The sequence below is a fragment of the Myodes glareolus genome, chromosome 1 (genome assembly GCF_982192425.1).
Source record: "Myodes glareolus chromosome 1, mMyoGla1.1, whole genome shotgun sequence".
NCBI lineage: Eukaryota > Metazoa > Chordata > Mammalia > Rodentia > Cricetidae > Myodes > Myodes glareolus.
The window spans coordinates 10,697,260-10,715,473 of NC_142026.1; the positions used below are offsets into that span (position 1 = coordinate 10,697,260).

The 18,214-nt window shown below is 37.3% G+C and overlaps 1 protein-coding gene across 4 annotated transcripts in view; it reads right to left on the reverse strand.

Moving 5' to 3' along the window:
- Window positions 1–18,214, reverse strand: part of Erbb4 (erb-b2 receptor tyrosine kinase 4) — a 1,041,831-nt gene that overhangs the window by 8,365 nt on the left and 1,015,252 nt on the right. For 2 of the 4 annotated variants that reach the window (XM_085698741.2, XM_085698747.2), the window contains exons 26-27: window positions 2,981–3,028; window positions 1,570–1,867 (exon numbers count right to left, since the gene is read on the reverse strand). In XM_085698741.2, coding sequence (XP_085554867.2) covers window positions 1,570–1,867; window positions 2,981–3,028 — 346 coding nt within the window. The remainder of the gene's footprint in view (window positions 1–1,569; window positions 1,868–2,980; window positions 3,029–18,214) is intronic. The other 2 variants (XM_085698750.2, XM_085698751.2) reach the window with 1 other exon arrangement.

Sequence of the window (18,214 nt, forward strand, 5' to 3'; positions counted from 1 at the left end):
TATAATTTCTCAAAACAAAACAAAGCCTTCCTGTAAGATTGGGACAGGCATGAGAAAAGTGAGTATGCTCAAACAAGACAAAATAGCAAAATAAGACAAAATCAGAATCCCAATATTCTAGATTGTTCTTCTCTTCTAAATGCATCTACATATGGTGCCAGCTGTGTAAGTGGGACCATCAGGGTTAAATACTTTTTGTGGGGCTGGGGAAATGGTTCAATGGCAAAGTACTTGCAGTTTTTACAAAAAGACCGGAATTTGTTTCCCAGGATCCATATTAGGCTCTCACAAGCACCTGGAACTCTCTCTCCAGGGGATTTGATGCCCTCTTCTGACCTCCATGGGAGCCAAAACACTTGTGAACATAGATACAGATAGACACACACATGTACACAGACTCAAGCGCACACATACACTTAAATAAAATTAAAATCTTTCCCAAAATACCCTTTGTACAAGTATCTTCACCTCTTTCTCTCTGTGTGTGTCTTTCTCCCTTTCTCTCATCTCTCTGTCTTCTATCTATCTATCTATCTATCTATCTATCTATCTATCTATCTATCTATCTATCTATCTATCATCCTATCATCCAGTTAATGTCCTAATCTATTCTGCACAATAGTCATCAAAATCTTTATTATATCATGCTAGATCATTTACATTATGTATTCAGGGATCAGTGACCTGTGTTTCATAGAAAGTGAACAGAGCCATATAAAGATGACATAATGGGATTTTAAACAGTCTTAACTTATGGCCTGCTGCTGATACTGAAAGACATCATCATGGTCACTATTTTCAATAACAATTATTCATTGTCTCTGTTTTGAGGTACAGCTAGCATAAGAGGAAAGAGGTTTTTTATTTCAAAACTGAAATATTACTTAACGGGGCTGTTTAACCTTTATGTTTAAGTTTTACAAAGCCATTAATTCACAAACTATCTTCAAGACAGTAGTGTTTGTAAGTACATCCAGAATCAAATTTTGTTTCTGAAGAATCGCTCACAAAATTAAAGTTTCCTGTGATAAACTGAGTTACTTTCTGTGATGCTGGGGTCAGTCTAAATCTAAGTTCTCATGTGTTAGTACTCTATAATGATTCACAACTCTAACCCTAAGTTAGGTTAGTGAAATTGCATGTTTGAAATGATTTAACTGTTTTATTGTTGATGTCAGAAAATTTAGTTCTTTGCAACCTCCATGGTAAACACAGCAGTGGTGCCAAGGCCCTGTAGCATCATGTTATGTCACTCAACTCTTCCAAAAAAGATGGATTTAGATTGGTGCTCTCGGGCTTCATTGTGCTCCTATATCACTTAAGGATTTTGTAAAAAATCCAATTTCTCATTTAGGTGGAGCCTGAAATTCTGACCGTTTTAACAAGTACTCAGGTACAGAGAGGCCACTGATTCAGAAAACTCCTCTGTAATAGTAGTAGCCTGGACCTTTTCCACTATAGATCACAAATGTTACACCTTTGGGCTGTCTGGACACTTGGCTCCTACCCCCTGCTTGTATGATGGAGGTGATCCATGAGCACAATCACTTCTGAACATGCAGCATGTACCTGGTTTGGGTTTGTCACGCATGGGAGTCATGTAGCCTTCTTCATCCAGTTCTCCTCGTGGGTTCCGTTCTGGGGCAAACACTGTGGGGTCAGCACTGTACCTCTGTGTGCTGCTGTCCTCTTGGCCATGGGGTGCCACTGGCTTGCGTAGGGTACCATTACAGCAGGAGTCGTCAAACATCTCGGCTGTTGCTCCCTGAGCAACTGGAGCTTCTGGTATAGTGTTGGTTGTGGCTCTATAGGGCATGGATATTCCTTGTTGTGTAGCAAAGCCCCCATCCTGGTACACAAACTGGTTCTGTTAAAATAAGAAGAACATATTGGGAGGATCAGTTGTTAGGAAAAATTGTATAAGGATACTAGCCAAATTAAGTACCAAACACATTTTCTTTCAAGTTTAGTTATTAAAGATTTTTATTTTCCTAGGTGGCTAATGAATTTGAGGTAAGTACTAGAAACATTTAAAATTCTATTTTTTTTCTTTGTGCATACACACACACACACATTCATGTGCATGTATGTGTGAGGGTAGATATCCATGAATGTGGTGGAGGCCAGAGGTCCATGATGGCTGTCTTCCTTTATATCCCTCTACCTTAATTCTTGAGATGGAGTCTCTCACTTAACCTGGAACTCATCAATTTGACCATACTGGCTGGCCAAGAAGCCCCCAGGATGTCATTTCTGCACCTTCCTGTTGTGGAACTCCAATGTCCAGCTCTTTGGGTGAGTGTGGGAATCCAACTCGAATCATAATGCTTGTGCAGCAAGCAATTTTCAACTAAACCATCTTCTCAATGCCTTCTCCATCCTGACTTTTTCTTAATAAGTAATAATCATGTGGAAATAATTTAAAACTTTAATTTTTAGATTTACTAAGAAATTAGAGTGTGATCTAATAAAAAGAGTTTGTGCTCTTTTTCTACAGTTGCCTGATTTTGTTACGAAACTCAAATTTTCAAGACCAATAGTCTTCAGTGCAGAAGTACAGTGAAGCATCATGAATGGCAATGTGCTAATGCTATTAATATTACCTCCCTCCCTCTGGGTCCTCTGACTTCGAGTGTTTAATACCTAATAATGGACAGTCATTGAGACTCAGACTTTACAACACATGACCTTCCGCCATGAGACTGAAGATAAAATCTTGACTCAGAAGCATAATCCATGAACTGAGTAAATCCTTCCAATAAACGCTGAACACTCATGTTGGTGTAAGATGTCTCAGCTGCAGAATGCCACCTGAGATACAGCCACCTACACAGGCAACTACAGGATCTATTGGCAATTCATGACTCACTCACTGTTGGCAAAGGCAAAAATGAGGAAATTATAGGGAGACAAGAGAAGAAACACAGTTAAGAGAAGACCAAAAATCCTAAAAGATGAAGGCTGATCGTGAAATACTTACTCCCGACATGGGGGTGTAGGCAGGAGGAGGGCTGTGTCCAATTTCACTCTAATAGAAAAGAAAAATGGAATGATGGATATAATAAGAGGCAACATGGATGAAAATTAATTTAAAAAAAAGAGAAAGAAAAGATACGATTCGCATGAGCCATAGGGGAAAGTGGTGCACAACAGTGATTTTCCTAGCTCGTCAAATTTTACTCATTCTCACCATAAGTTGGCAAATTTCAGCACAAATTCTTCTCCAGACAAAGGAAAACACAGTGAAAAAGTAAAAATTTTAATGATTTAAAAGAAAATAAGACTGACAAAAGAACTATCATTTTTTCAGATTAACCATAGAAGATGGATGCGGCGGGGGGGGCAGAAATAATGAAACTGTGTTTTAAAACAAAGGAGAGTTTATTATTTGATATATCAAAAAAAGAGACCAAAGTAGCTTCACGCTATTTAGGATAATTACAAAACAACACCAACACCAACAAAATGAAAAACAAAAACCATCAAAAAACCCAGCTTGTTCCCTTACAAGAAGAAAAGGGGGAGAGGGTTAGAAGGAGACAGACCGCAGATTTCAGTGTGTCTGAAATAGTTTCTATTAAGCTACATTTATTTTCACCAGTGCCACAAAGGCTACTCACTCTCAACCACACACGCTTGTATCTTCTACCTTACTTCTTACAAAAGAAGAAAAGAAGATGACTTGAAAAATAAATTTGTTAGTGGACATGCACTTTCTATTCCTCCTATGTAGTAGGACAACCAGGACTCACAGCCAGGTTTTGGCAAATAAAAAGTTTTTTTTATTTTTGTCACTTAATAGTCTATCCTTTAGGCTACATAAAAGTGAAGGTAAAATGTGGTAAACTGTTAAGGACACAGCTCCTTAAGAGTGGGGCGAGGGATGGCTGCGTGAATCCCAAGTCTGTTCCTTAATATAAAAATATACCCATATGTATTCACTCATTATTAAAGACACTAAGTGAGTACAGCTTTTCCTGTGGTGAGACTTTCTCTGCTTTTCTGGCATAGAGGACAAGGCGTAAAGCAGGCAGAAGTAGCCGTGTTTGTGAAGCAGCTCTCTACATCTGATTGTAAGTCAGCAGAGATGACTAAGGATGCCTTCCAGCCACCTCTATCATTTATATAAAACACCTATCATCTCACATCAATGTTCTTACAACTTAGAAATTTATAAAGCAATCTCAAAAGATTGTTCGATGAATAATAACTATTTAATGTAAATCAATAGCAACTGGAGAAGGCAATTTCACTTAACAAATGCAGTTTTCCAGATTGGTCAAAGAACAAGTCCTACAGTGAATTTATGCTGCACTGCACTCTAGAGCTGGGACAACACAGAGAGCAAGGTTCATTTCCTTCTCTAATTACACATGGGGTGAGTGAGGCTGTGAGGAATTTGTCAGTCTGTGCCTGCCATTTCACCTAGACTAAGATTTCTATGTCCAGCTACGTCTTTTCAAATGATAAGCTCTCAGCTATTTTTATAGTCAAAAAGTATTCAATTGTGTATATGCTTCATATTTTCTTGCTCCATTTAGCAGTTTATAGGCACCATTTTATAGATATATTTAAGACTCAATGCTGAGGAGTTGTTATTACACACATAATAATGTGTGTTAATAATGCACACATTATTTTGTCTTGTTAGAAACTGTAGGGTTTGGGTCTAATCACACATGTTCAATTGTAAAATAAATCAGACCCCCCAGTTTCATCCTCGTTTTCTACTTTATTCTGTGGAATGACAAATTACATGCTGCAGTATTATATAAGTGTATTCTTATATAACATGTATGTATACGTGTCAGCTAATCAGAGTTCTTAAACCAAGCAATCCTGTCAAAGGTATCTGTCAAAGATGCATTTTTAATGCTTATCTGTTTTCCAGTCATGACAAATACAGGCAGATTTGCTGTCCTTTATAAAGACAGAAAATCAATTCTAGTTGTTCATAATATTTGAGACTGGAATATTTTATATAGTTCAGTGATTTGTGAAATTGTGGGGTGGCGCAAATCAAATGTGAGAACGGCCTGAATTGTTATAACATTTCAGACCCCAGACTGTCATAAGCCCTGATTAATTAGCAAGTATTTAGCACATATTAATTAAATCTTAACAATAAAATGACTGGTCACTGCTAGATATTAGAAATACTATGGTACACTAGAAGAGATGTGGACACTGACTGACCTTTTGGGATTTATACTGAACTATCAGCTATTGCCTGAGATTACAGAAGTAGAAACAAAACAAGGCACAAAAGAATGATTTTTTGGAGTGGATTCATTCCGTGTCTGCAGTTACATATCAGAAGGCAAAGGATTCTAAAACACTAGGAGTTACCTGTGCTCCTTTGACCTCTTACTTAACAAAAATGCCTGTACTGTATAAAGCTCAATTTGAATCACAGCTACAGCTAGTGTTAATTGTACATTTTGTATTTTTTTTTTTAGAACTTGAAAGATGAATAATCAAAGGACCAACTCACAAGCCATTCTCAATGAGGAAACAGTTCATTATCTGTCTTCATTCTCTGGGATAGAATGCCTTCAGCTGTAAAGGTGGTATACCGCAAATAACTGGACTTTGCAGTTAGCTTGTTCTGAGACAGGAAGCGAGGCTCTGTCTGATAGAATGCATCCCCTGTCCCTGCTTTGATAGGTCTCTCCATCAGCAACCTGCCAGCCCCCTCTCTGTACACACCACCAAGTGCATCACAGTCTTGCAGTGTCTTCACACTTTTTTTCTTCTTCCCGTTTTCAGCATTAAAACGAAAACAAATTCTACACAAAACCCTTAGTGTTCATTGTTTTTAGGGCTACTGGCTGCTTTTTATGTTTCTGTTTCCATTTTTCTTTCGGTTTGCTTTTTTATCTGGTTTCCATGAAAAAAGCACGTCATTTCCCCACGGAAGGGCAATACAGCTCCAAGGGAACATCTGTGAGGCCTATTAGCTGGGCTGGAAATGTGATATAATTGTTGCTTAAATATATTTAAATTACATGTTAAGCACTATGTCATAATTTATGGGCTTTGAAAATAACTTCTCCTACTTCAGAGCCAAGCCAGATTTTACTTGCGTTTTGTGCTTTTGGTTTGCAAGAAGCACTTTCTTAATTCCTCACCCTCGAGAAGCTGAACTTTTAATATTGGAAAGAATAACAGCTGCAAGCAAGTCGGATGAGCGAAAATGAAGATGCTCACCACAGCTGGCATGAGCTGGAGTGACCTTACAGTCCTGAGCAGAACAAAGCGCAGCTCGCAGCTCGCAGTTGAAGGCTTTGTTTTCACGTGGCGCCACTTTCTGCTGTCCATCAAAGTCTCGCTTTGTGGATCTTTGGGAAGCAGCGCCAGGTGCACTCATTCAATTAGCTGGTGAGAGGATTTACTGCCAGCAGGACAGGGCTGGAAAGAGGTGGGTTAGGAGCTGGTCAGTGATGAGGAGTGTACTCGTGGTGGGGCGATTAGTAAGGGTGATGGATAGTGGATGGTTAATGTTGTGGCCCTGCCACTGAGACATTGAATGATTGACTTGAACCCAAATGTTGTAGGTTATAGAGAAGGCAAGTCTTAGCAAATGTAGAAATGTGTAGTGTTAAACACACTTTTCAATGCCCCCAAAATCAACCTTACTGTTGAACAATACATATTTGAACCTTTGTATAATTGCATGCACAGTATTGATGCTTGTAATATTTAATATTGATCCTGAGAAATTTTAAACAGATAATCAGTTAAAGTGTGAATTGTGGTTTTAAAAAATTATCATGCCAATGTATTGTATTATAAAACAAAAACAACACATCTTTAACTACTCAGCAAGTATGTAAATTAAACATGTACTTAATGAGATTTGTATCTAAATAATTATAGCTTTTGATAACAAGTATAACAAACTATACCAATTTCAAGTGCCGAGAGTATAAATCCCACCATCAGAAATAGAATGTGGTTGCAAGACATTGCTAATCCATCAATGCTAACTAATTACCTAGATATTTCCACATAATCACTATAATGGATTTTCAACCTCTTATCCTCCCAGGCATGTGTGCTTAACAGTCTGATGGGCATTTCCACTTGGTTACAGGTCAGACATCAACTCAGAGAAAGTGTTTTTGCATTGTGTGCAACTGTAATGGTATGCAACTGTAATGTCCCTTTTTCCTCACAAGTTTATATACTAGTACTTGAAACCTCCTTATTTCAGAGGGTGAACAGAAGAAAAATGACAAAATGTGCCCAGGTGGTGGGGGTTCTATTCAACTGATGATGTTAATCAATCTATCTATAATTTTATAAATATATATATTTATATTATTACGTATCACCTATATATATATTTATTAGTTATAATTCATTTATTTATTACACATATAACACCATCAACTTACTATCATTTTTATCTATTATCTATATATCACCTATTAATCATCTATCTCTTGTCTATGATATAAATATATGTCATGTGTCTGTGACCATTTACACCACATCTAATATCTTTCATTAAAGTATGTATTTGTTTGTTTACTAATGCACTCCTTTGTCTGCCTCATTTGAGTGTGTAGCACTTTATTCGAGCACCTTTGTTCCACTCAACACATAATAGAAAGCTAGCGAGAATCCTGTGAGCCAGTTAAGAGGCCATTTACTTGTGCTCTCGTTCTTTATGAACTTTTCAGTAATCTCAGCATTTTTAATCTTTCATGTGTGTCTCATCTGTACAAGTAGTGAGAAGAATTTTAACAAAAGGGAACTGTGAATGATATCAATAAGTATGAAAGATTTAAACACACAATGTAGATAATATATATTTTTCATGCTTCACTCAAATTTCTTTATTGATGTGAACATATTGCATACAAATGTATTTACCTAGCGTTCCCAACGTCAGTCTTGAAACAGGAGATCACAAGTTCTCTCCATGCCAGCACTTCTGTTTACTTATTTACTTTTCCTAGCATAGGCCTTGGTAAATTCATCTTGCTGGCTAACTCTGGGTAAATAAGCCATTGTATCTCACGTAGAATTTATTACAGTTTCTCCAAGTATTACTCGATTAAAAGATATTTAACCCTAAAATATTCATCACTAGATGAATCAGTCTGCTGAAGCTGAAAATCTCCCACCACTCCCTTTTTGATTTACGTCATTGCTTCCAGCAGTATTGAATGATGCAATATAAAAAAAGGTTATTAATACAGTCAAAAATGAAAGAGCATGAAGAAACAGTTTTATGCTGGTGTCAACATTCCTTAGCTTTAGAATAAGACACCAGAAACATTTGGAATTTATCTTTTCACCCTCGTGTCACTTCTAATTCTGTTCATTTGGTGTTGTATTTTGCAAGTGGACTGTGTGAACTACGGGCTTGTGTGCAGGCTCAATTTTTAGTGTAGCGGGTAATACTGAGGTACTGGAGACTTTAAGAGGTAGAGGCCTGTGGGAGTCCTTCTTTGTTCTTCTGAGATCTGTAAATTACTTCCGTCAAGAAGGTTATTATTAAAAGAGCAAGCTGGAATCTCCCCTTGCTGTCTTCCAGTCTGATTTCACAGAGTCTCCCTGCTTCTCCCACTGCACCACTAGGCTGGCATCTACCATGATGTGATGTAGCACTTAGTGCTAAAGCAGTACTTGCATCATAATATTTGGATCTATCTTTTAAAATTGTCAACTAATTAGCCCACTGTAAGTTAACTAGCCTCAGATATTTTGTAATAGTGATGAAAATGAATAAAATTATTTCTAATAATCATTTTCCTAGCTTCTTCTCTTCCTTCCTTTCTCCTTCCTCCCTCTCTCCCTCTGTCTGTTCATTCCTCCCTCACTTGTTTCCTTCCTCCCCCCCTTCCTTCTTTCCTTCTGCCTTCCTTTCCCTCCTTCCTTCTTTTTCTGCCTTCCTCCCACTTTTCCTTCTTTCCTTCCTTCCTTCCTTCCTTCCTTCCTTCCTTCCTTCCTTCCTCCCTCCTTTTCTTCCTTCTTTCCTTCATCCTTTCTTCCTTCCTTCCTTCCTTTTTCCTTCCTTCCCTTTTCTTATTTTTTTCTAGATAAAGGTTGCAATAATGAACTCTTCTCCTAATAGCTGGTAGTTTATGCAAGCAGAACATTTGCAGCAGGTTTAAGCCAACCTAATAGCCCCTGTGAGATGGAAAGAAGGTGCCACTTTCCCTCATTTTCTCATACATGCTTAAAACAGGTAAGTTGGCCAAATTATCTTTGTTTCTGAGCAGAAACAAAATTGAGATACTGAACATTAGAACTATAAGATTGGGTATTTTCAAGATTGGATTTGTTTTGTTTTGTGTGTGTGTGTGTGTGTGTGTGTGTGTGTGTGATTGTCCTGTGCTCTGCCTCCCTTTTGGAACATGTATGTTTCTTCTGTGCTTGGACATTGGAAGCAGATAACTTGCTTTTTATTTCTAGGGGCTCAAGGCTAAGGGATTTTGAACATATTGAAATTGCTAAAGTCTGATTGAATTATTAAAATTTGGATTATATTCTATGTTATGAAATAAATATGAGACCTTGGGGACAAGTGGTAGATGGTTATGGTTTTGAAGAGATAATCTGTGTGTCAAGTTGACAAAGGGTGGAGTCCTGGTGTTTAGCTTTGATTGTGAACCTCAGAGAGTCTATAATCATTTAGAATAGAGATTTTCTACAGCTGTTCAAACAATCCTAAGACTGAAACTGGTTCTATGATTTTGTACCAGTAGTGTGAAGGAATCTGATGAAAAATTGTTCACACATGAGTACTGCATTAGGCAACTGTTGAAGACAAAGATTACACAGCCCCCAGACAGATGGCTGAACAAAGTCCTCCTAGATCTGGAATCCCATTTACTCACTACAGAGCATTTAATCGATTCCTTAGCCTCTTGGACCTCCAGTTTAACTGACTCTGAGAAGAAGGTAGGGCTTTGTGATAAGTGATGTAAAAGTTAAATGTTACAAAGGCGACTAGCACAAGTGCAAAGTCTCTTGTACAATTGTCTCATACATATTTCCCAAGCGTGTTTACCACATTTTTGGGTCATTAAAATATCTACTCACAACACTTATCCTCCATGCAGCACATCCTTATTGATTCTAGGGAAAGAATGCTACATCTGGATGGTGATTAATGAAAACATAATTTTGAAAGAAATTATTAGTTTAAATATTTTATTTAATAGATTAAGACTTGATTTAAAATTTTTGAATTAATCTTATTTATTTATTTATTGTGTCAGAAAGAATGCACACATGAAGGTTAGAGAACAACTTGCATGGAGCCATTCTTTTATTCCACTTTGTGGGTCCTGGAGCTCAAACTCAGGTTAGGCTTGGCAGCAAACACCTTTACCTTCTGAGCCCCCTTGTAATGTTTTATGATGATAATTCCCAATGTCATACAACCAGTTAGTGACATTTCTAGAAATAAGGGTCCCTGATTCTCATTTACTATACATTATTTTTAACTTATGATTTCAAACAAGCATTTAATGAATAATTTTAGAAAACTATTTTTGTTATGTGTCTTTAAGAGGTTTCTGAAAGGGTACCTAATTTTCTCCTTGAAATAAGTGAAACCATTTGCCTGACATTATGTACAGAATGGTATTACATTTATTCTAACTTGAAATACATTGGATAATTTGTTATTTTAATAGAAAGTAAAATTTTCAGATAAACATCAACCTTTCTTTTTTAATATACTGTGGCTTTATAAGACAGTAGTAACAATCTTATAACAGCAAATACTATGTACAAAAGCTGTCTATAAATATGCTGATTAAAAGTATTTATTAGAGCTGGGTGATGGTGGTGTACCCCTTTATTCCCAGCACTCAGGTGGGTCTCTGAATTTGAGGCCAGCTAGATCTACAGAGTGAGTTCTAGGACAGCCAGGGCTATACATACAGAGAAACCCTGTCTCGAACAACAAAAACAGACAACAAAAAGTATTTATTAGCATGATGGATTACTTACAAAGTACCTTGCCTTCCACTAAGAGAGGGTATGCTATTTGAAAATTCTAGCTATATAAATTAGTTATTGATATCAGTACATATATACATGCTTATGGTCAGTTAGTATACATTTACCTCAGTAATGTTTTAATTCATGTGATACACATAAACACTATGTAATTTCTACAATTATCAAAATAGTTTAAAAATAAATAATCTGTAGGGCAGCAGAGAAGTAAGAATGAAAAATTCTACAAACAATTTGAATTTGAATATCATTATTTTAAAACTTAGCTTGTCAGGACATGGGCTAGCTATAAGAAATGTTTCTCTAGTATTATTGGTAAAGGTTTATTTAAAACAATTGCTCCCAATGTCTTCCTGCACACGTGTTTATGTTGTAAAGCACAGCAATGATATTGACAGCTTACATAGAAAAGGAGGCTGGCTGAACTCATTCAACCACATTCACTTTCTCTTATACACTGTTAGCTTAGTTCTTTTTCTTTACTGTCATGTGTGTTATCAGCAAATCTTAGTCATCAAACCACATATGAGCCCCACTTAAATATCCATTTATGGTTTTTAAAGTTATCTTATTTGCTTTCAGGTAACAGGGACTGTGAAATGTTCAGCCTTCTCTTTGGCTACAATTGAAACTTGGAAAGTGTATCTATGTAGTCAAAGCAACAACTGCAGTATTCACATAAATATATGCTGAAGAGTGTAAAAATATATGGAATACATGGGTTGTCTAATGAGCAGACTAGGTCAAGCAATACAGTTACTAGAACCGCAAATTTTATAAAGCTTATTGTGGCTGTAGATTTTATTCAGTGTTCTAAATAACAGCTGTCAGCAGCACACAAATATTTTCTTTTTTTTAAGAAAAATGTAAGTTTTATAGGATAGTTTTTAAAGCTTAAAAGTGTATTTCTCCTTTTCTGTTTAATTTTATTCTTTTCTCACACATTACATTTCAGCTGCAGTTTCCCCTCCCTTCACTGCTCCCGCACCCCCACCACTACCTTCCCTCTCCCCCAGATCCAGTCCTCCACCATTTCCCTCCAGCAAAGCGCCAGCTTTGGGATTCTGCCTAGTCTTATTGTAACTTGTTATGCTGCGCTTGGTTGATATCCCTGGGAGGCATTTTCCCTCGACCTAGACAATGCCTTTCTTTCTGTGTTCACATCATTTCAATGTGGAGCAGATTGGAAATACCTTCAGTTATTCTGGCTTCTGCAAACTGTTTACCAGCTACAAAGTGAATTTGTAACAGTGGTTCGTTCACCCAACTACTGCTCTTTAAGCTACCAGGTGGCACAGCTGTTGCTGGGAGGAAAGTGGTTTCTCTCAGTCCACCTGGATTTAGGACAGCTGGTTCCTGCGAGCTGATCTGAATGACGCGCACGGACCCTCCTGCTGAGCCCCTGGCAGAGCAAACAGCACATGACTGTCCCACCAGCCCAGAGCAAACACCACTTACATTTCACAGAAACAGCCTGGTATTTACAACTGATCTGAGCAAAATGAATATCAGATTGAAGGTAGCACCCCAAGAGAGAAATGCTCTCTCCAAGACCTACTTGTTCACTGAAGTCCAAACAGCTCTTACCTTTCTTGTGTTTTCACTTTTGAAGTCTGACTTTGGTGCATGTGAAAAGTGAGAGGGAAAAATATTTAAAATGTTCCCGATCTATTCATAGAGCACTCTGGAATTTCCTGGAATTCAGGGTGGGGGGGAAAGACTAATAGTTCCTAGTTTTCTATTTATACTAGTTGCTGCCAAAGTCAACCAGATTAGTCAGGACCAGGGCTATCATAATTTCCTTTCAATTTCTAAAACAGTTAAGAGTGTTCTTCAAAAAGAAAAAGAAATAGACCCAAACTGAAATCGGCCTAAAATATAGTGGGCAGTATAATTGAAATCTGACATGGGTGCCAAGATGTCTCACTCACACTGTTTTCCGCCAGGGTCATAGAGATAGTGAGTGATTTTCCGCTAGATCACATGGCTTCTTATTAGCAAGCAAATCTCAACAATCCTGATTAGAAAAAAAAAAACTTTTATGACTTAATTTGAGGGACCAGACAATCTACTTGGGTTTCTTAGGTCATGTCTGAGTCAGGGGATGCCTAGTTGGGACTCCACAGATGATGAAGTGTGGTTTCTATGGTTCCTCACCAAAGTTTATTTCTCAGTTCCAGGCTTGTGAAATCGTTATTATTCTCTAAAGATTTCTAAGCTCATGAGCTTCTGTTCTGCTTCTGTAGGAGGTAGGGCTGCACTGTCCTCCCATTCCAGGTACCCCATTACAGACCTCTCATAGCTGCAAACGTCTCGTTTGCACTGTCCGTTGTCTTGGTGTCTATGAAAAAAAGAATCTATTCACTCTTTCAGTGAATAAATGAGAGTTTCTCAAAATAATGTTCATTGTCCATAGCGGACCTACTTGCAGGCAACACTAGAGCATAGATTGCTAATTTCCACCTAGTAATCTGCTGCTGACTTGTATCTCCACCGAAAAGTTCCATGGCATTTCCAAAATTATAATTCCCAGCAGAAACGACCATACACTTTCTTCACAAATCAAATCTTATTTGTCTCCTTACTTAGTGATTGACATTGATAATAACTCATCCCTTTGTGCAAATTAAATATCTCAATATTTTTTTAGATTTCCTCTCTGCTTTCTTCCTCAGATCTGAGCACTTAAGATCTACTCTTTAAAATGTTTTATAATCACTAAATTCAAACATCCTTCTGTCTGTGGTTAAGAATCATAAAATTCACCATCTTAGACATTACTTTGGGGGTAAATGAAATGTATTATTACTTCTTGTAGGGAAACTGAGTGAACTACAATTCACTGGAGATGCGTGGCATCATGAGCATCTTAACTATGAGGACTAAAGCACTGTAGATTCTTGCTTTTCGCCAGTTTAGGCATTCCGTTCACATCTATTACTTCCTCTGTTGACCAAACTACAGTCATTTCTTTTGCCCTCAGGTTAAATGAAGTTCCATTGCTTTGGCATTGAAGACTCTTGGTAATTACAATCCTTGCCAATTCCTCCAGTCTCACCTCCCCAACACTCCTTCATCTAAATAAATTAGCTTATCAGCATGTCATAGGGACTCACAGAGTCTGAACCAGAGAATTTGCTCAGGAGTGACATAGGCCCTTTGCGTATATGTTACGATTGTGTACTGTGTACCTTGGTCTTTTGTGGGACTCCTGACAGTGAGAGCAGGGGCTTTCTATGAATCTGTTACTTGTTTCTGGGCCCCTTTCCTTCTACTGGGTTACCGAGTTCAGCCATAATAGGAGAAGAGATGCCTAGTCGTACTGCATCTTGATATGTCATGACTGGCTGATAGCCATGAGAGGCCTGCACTTTTCTGAAGAGAAAGGCAGAGGAGTGGATGAAGGGGAGGTTGGGAGTAAAGGCTGGGAAAAGAGGAGGGAGGAAGAGGAAACTGTGATTGGGCTGGAAAAAATAATTAATTAATAAAAAAGAATACCAGGAAAGACAGACTTTGAGGATAAAGAGGTTTACAGTGGATATAAAATGATTCCTTCCTTCATTAGTTCCACATCCCATTTAATTTAGATTTCCACACTATGGTGCATATCTGACACTTTAAGTTACACTCACACACACACATGCACACACACACATGCGCGCGCGCACACACACACACACACAGTGAATAGTGTATAGAATAACAGCTGCAAGACAACGAAATTCTAAAGATTATGGTGTGTTCTTCAAGTAAGGGCATAAGGTGCTGTAGAAGAAAAAAGTGCTTAATTATGGAAGGCATTTCTACGGAAGAACTCCATTCCTAGTCAAGAGCCTTACTCAGAGCTCAGTGTATGTATCTGTGCAATAGGATTAATAATGTATTTCCTGTTGGTTTTTTATATTCATGTGTATCTCAAATATCTCTGGTCTGGTAAATTGACAGTATAGAAGGGTAAACTAAGTGTTCCTTTTTTTAAAGTAAAAGAAAATAAAACTTAGTCCTGGATTTTGTTGTGTCATTCGTACAAAGTCATATTAGGTATTGAAGGTCAGATAAACATACATCTTGATAATGAAAGTATTCACACTGCTACAAGGATATGTGATATTGGCAGTTATTATTATGATGATGATGGTGATAATGATGATGGTGATGATGACGGTTCTTTTCAGCAAGGGAAACATTTGTATTGTATTTCTTGGTTCTATTCTTTGCTTTTATATTTTTGATAGTTGTTTTATAAATATATATATATATATATATGGTGAACTTTGATAATAATCACACCTTCATAGCTTCATATATTTGTAAAATTAAAATGAATTTTGGTAACTTTCAGTCCTTCATTCCCCTCTCTCAATCATCTCCCTCTCTCAACGAAACTCCTTTTCTGCACAGGCCCCCATTTACTTTCATGCCTTGTTTTTGTGTGTTATCCACTGAGTTTAGAGTTTGTCACGTAAGTATGCATGGTAGACAATATGCTGGGGCAAAGACAACCATCAGTGGCTGCACCATTAAAGAAATGACCCCCTCTTCTCCAGTTGCTGCTGATTTCCAATCATCTCTCAAGTAGGGGTGGGGCCTCATTGTTTCTTTTCCCAACTGAGGTGAAATGTGAATGGGCCTGATTTTCTGCACATATTGTGCAGATGACCACAACTGCCATAAGTTTAGGAATGAAAGGGATTATTTTCCAAAATAAACAACCACAAATACCACTTCCAAAATTACTGAAATCACTGATATAAATAAAGTACTGATAAGTAACTGAAATTGAATGCATAGTGAGTAATTAATTATTTAAAGTCATTTTAAATACTCACTTACAAGCTAATGGTGCAATGCTTCTTATAGTCAAACATTAGATTTGGGTAGAGCTACTTAAATACCCTGGCCTTTGGGCTGCAGAGGTGGCTCTACCATTAAAGGCTAGATTCACCATCAAAATTTCCTGATCATTTGACTGCAGAAAAATGTCTATTTAATGCTTAACCAACTAAAATAACTTAATTCGAAGGCCCAACAGTTGAGATGATAATAAGCAGAAACAAAATCTTTATTATTTTGGTTTTTCTTTTCCTTTTTCAGATAAGGGCCAGAGTCAGTAGAAAGCAAACATTAGAAATTCTCACTTCTGTGGAGAGCACATCGGCTTTGATTTTTCTTGAATCGCTTTTGCTGAACAGTGGAAAGTGTGTGGACAGATTTCTAATGAGATATGTCTCAGAATTCATAGTGAAGCATTGTCTACAGGCCAAGAAGTCTGCAGCACTGCCCAGGTGTTTAGAGCAAATTTTTCTTCACTGTGAGTGCTGATATTTACATAGAAATGACACTGAGAGAGAGATACAGGGAGGGAGGGGGAAAGAGAGATTACAGATAGAGAGAAGATAGATGATATATAAATAGATAGATAGATAGATAGATATGACAGTAAGATACATAACAGATGGATGATAGATAATATACAGTCACAGATAGAGTGAAAGAGAGACAGACAGATAGATGATAGATACACCCCTCCCACACACACACACACACACACACACACACACACACACACACAGAGAGAGAGAGAGAGAGAGAGAGAGAGAGAGAGAGAGAGAGAGAGAGAACATTGTGTAGGGAGGGAATGGTTGCACTGTTATATGGAGTCTAGTAGAAAGAGAATCCTGTGGACTACCTTTATAATAAAATTAAAATCTGAAATATTTTTAAAATGTAATTAAGATGTTTAAGAAAATTAAATCTTAAACAGAAAATAGGCAATTTATAGAACAATGCTAATTTTGTGACATTAATATAATCTGATAAAAAACAAACTTTAGAAAAATAGAAAGGAGATAAGGTATTTTCATATATATATATATATATATCTGTACCCCATTCTTTCTAGCAATGATTAGGAAAAACTATTAAAAATTATCTGCCATTATAAGGTAAGCTTCTGGAATATTTGCCAGGTTACTTCTTTCTTTAGCATATAGCTATCACAAATACTACTTATAATTTCTGTTTTCCTGTTACTGTTGTTTTTCAGATGTGATCTCTCTCTGTAGCCCAGGTTATTTGATAAATTTCTCTATAGACCAGGCTGGCCTTGAACTTGTGATTCTCCTGCCTCAATCTCCTAAATTCCGGAATTATACTTGACTCTATTTGTCACCTTTAATGAAATATTTAAGACAAGGTGTAGATGTTTTTGGACAAAAAGAAAATACTAACACTTAGTCAAATGAATTAAATCACAAGGCAGAGTATTACTGTCTTTCTTGCGAAGATACTTAAGACATTTAAATACGTATCTACCTCATTAGCATTAGATTTGTGAGAACCGTTCCTTAAATAGATTAACTATCCAGTTTTATCAGCATCCCACCTATCCAATGTCTTCAAATGTTATTTATCTAAACATAATGACAAATAAAAATACCTAGTTGCTCAGATTGGGGTGGATAAATTGAGATGTCTTTGCCCAAAGTAACAAATACAAAGCTGGGATTTTAATCATTTCTGTGACTTCCTATGAAAAGCCTTTTAAGTGGTGAACTAAATTCAAGTGAGAGCAATTAGAGATAACCTTAACAACCAGCTACAGTTCTGGAGTCCCTACTGTCTGTGGCCCTGCAGATGCCTACTGGTTGCCAAATATGCAGGAGGGGAAGAACTGTCATGACACAAACCCAGGCTCTGACTTGTTTGCTGTGCAACACCTTCCTATGGTCCTGCCTGGAAATTCTGATCAAGACAAGAGCAAGAGCAAGCAGCAAGTGCATCCCAAACATAGAGTCAGGTGAGCAGTCATAAAACATTTATCACCTCACAAATAAAATTTTAAAATCTGCAGGACAATTCTGTCTCCAGAAGGGAGGAAGGAAATGCTGTAAATAAAGGGTTCTCTGTTACTATATTACTCTTCCAGGGTCCACGCAATTCATCTTGAGCGTCTAAATATCAGAAGTCCCGACGGAAGCTCCCACTAACATATGATTTCAAAACCGATGCACATCAATTCTCTCTAGGCATTTTCTCTCATCTGTTTTCATATTCTTTTGACCCACAGTGGTTTACCCTGAAGCAGTGGTACCCAGGCTTTTAGCTCTTCAGTGGTAGATTTTTCCAGGTCTCTGTAATAACCGTGTAATGGGTTCACATAACTTTATGATTTGAGACAGTTCAGAGGAACAAAATTGTTAATTTTGTATTCTTTTGCTTTCTAAAA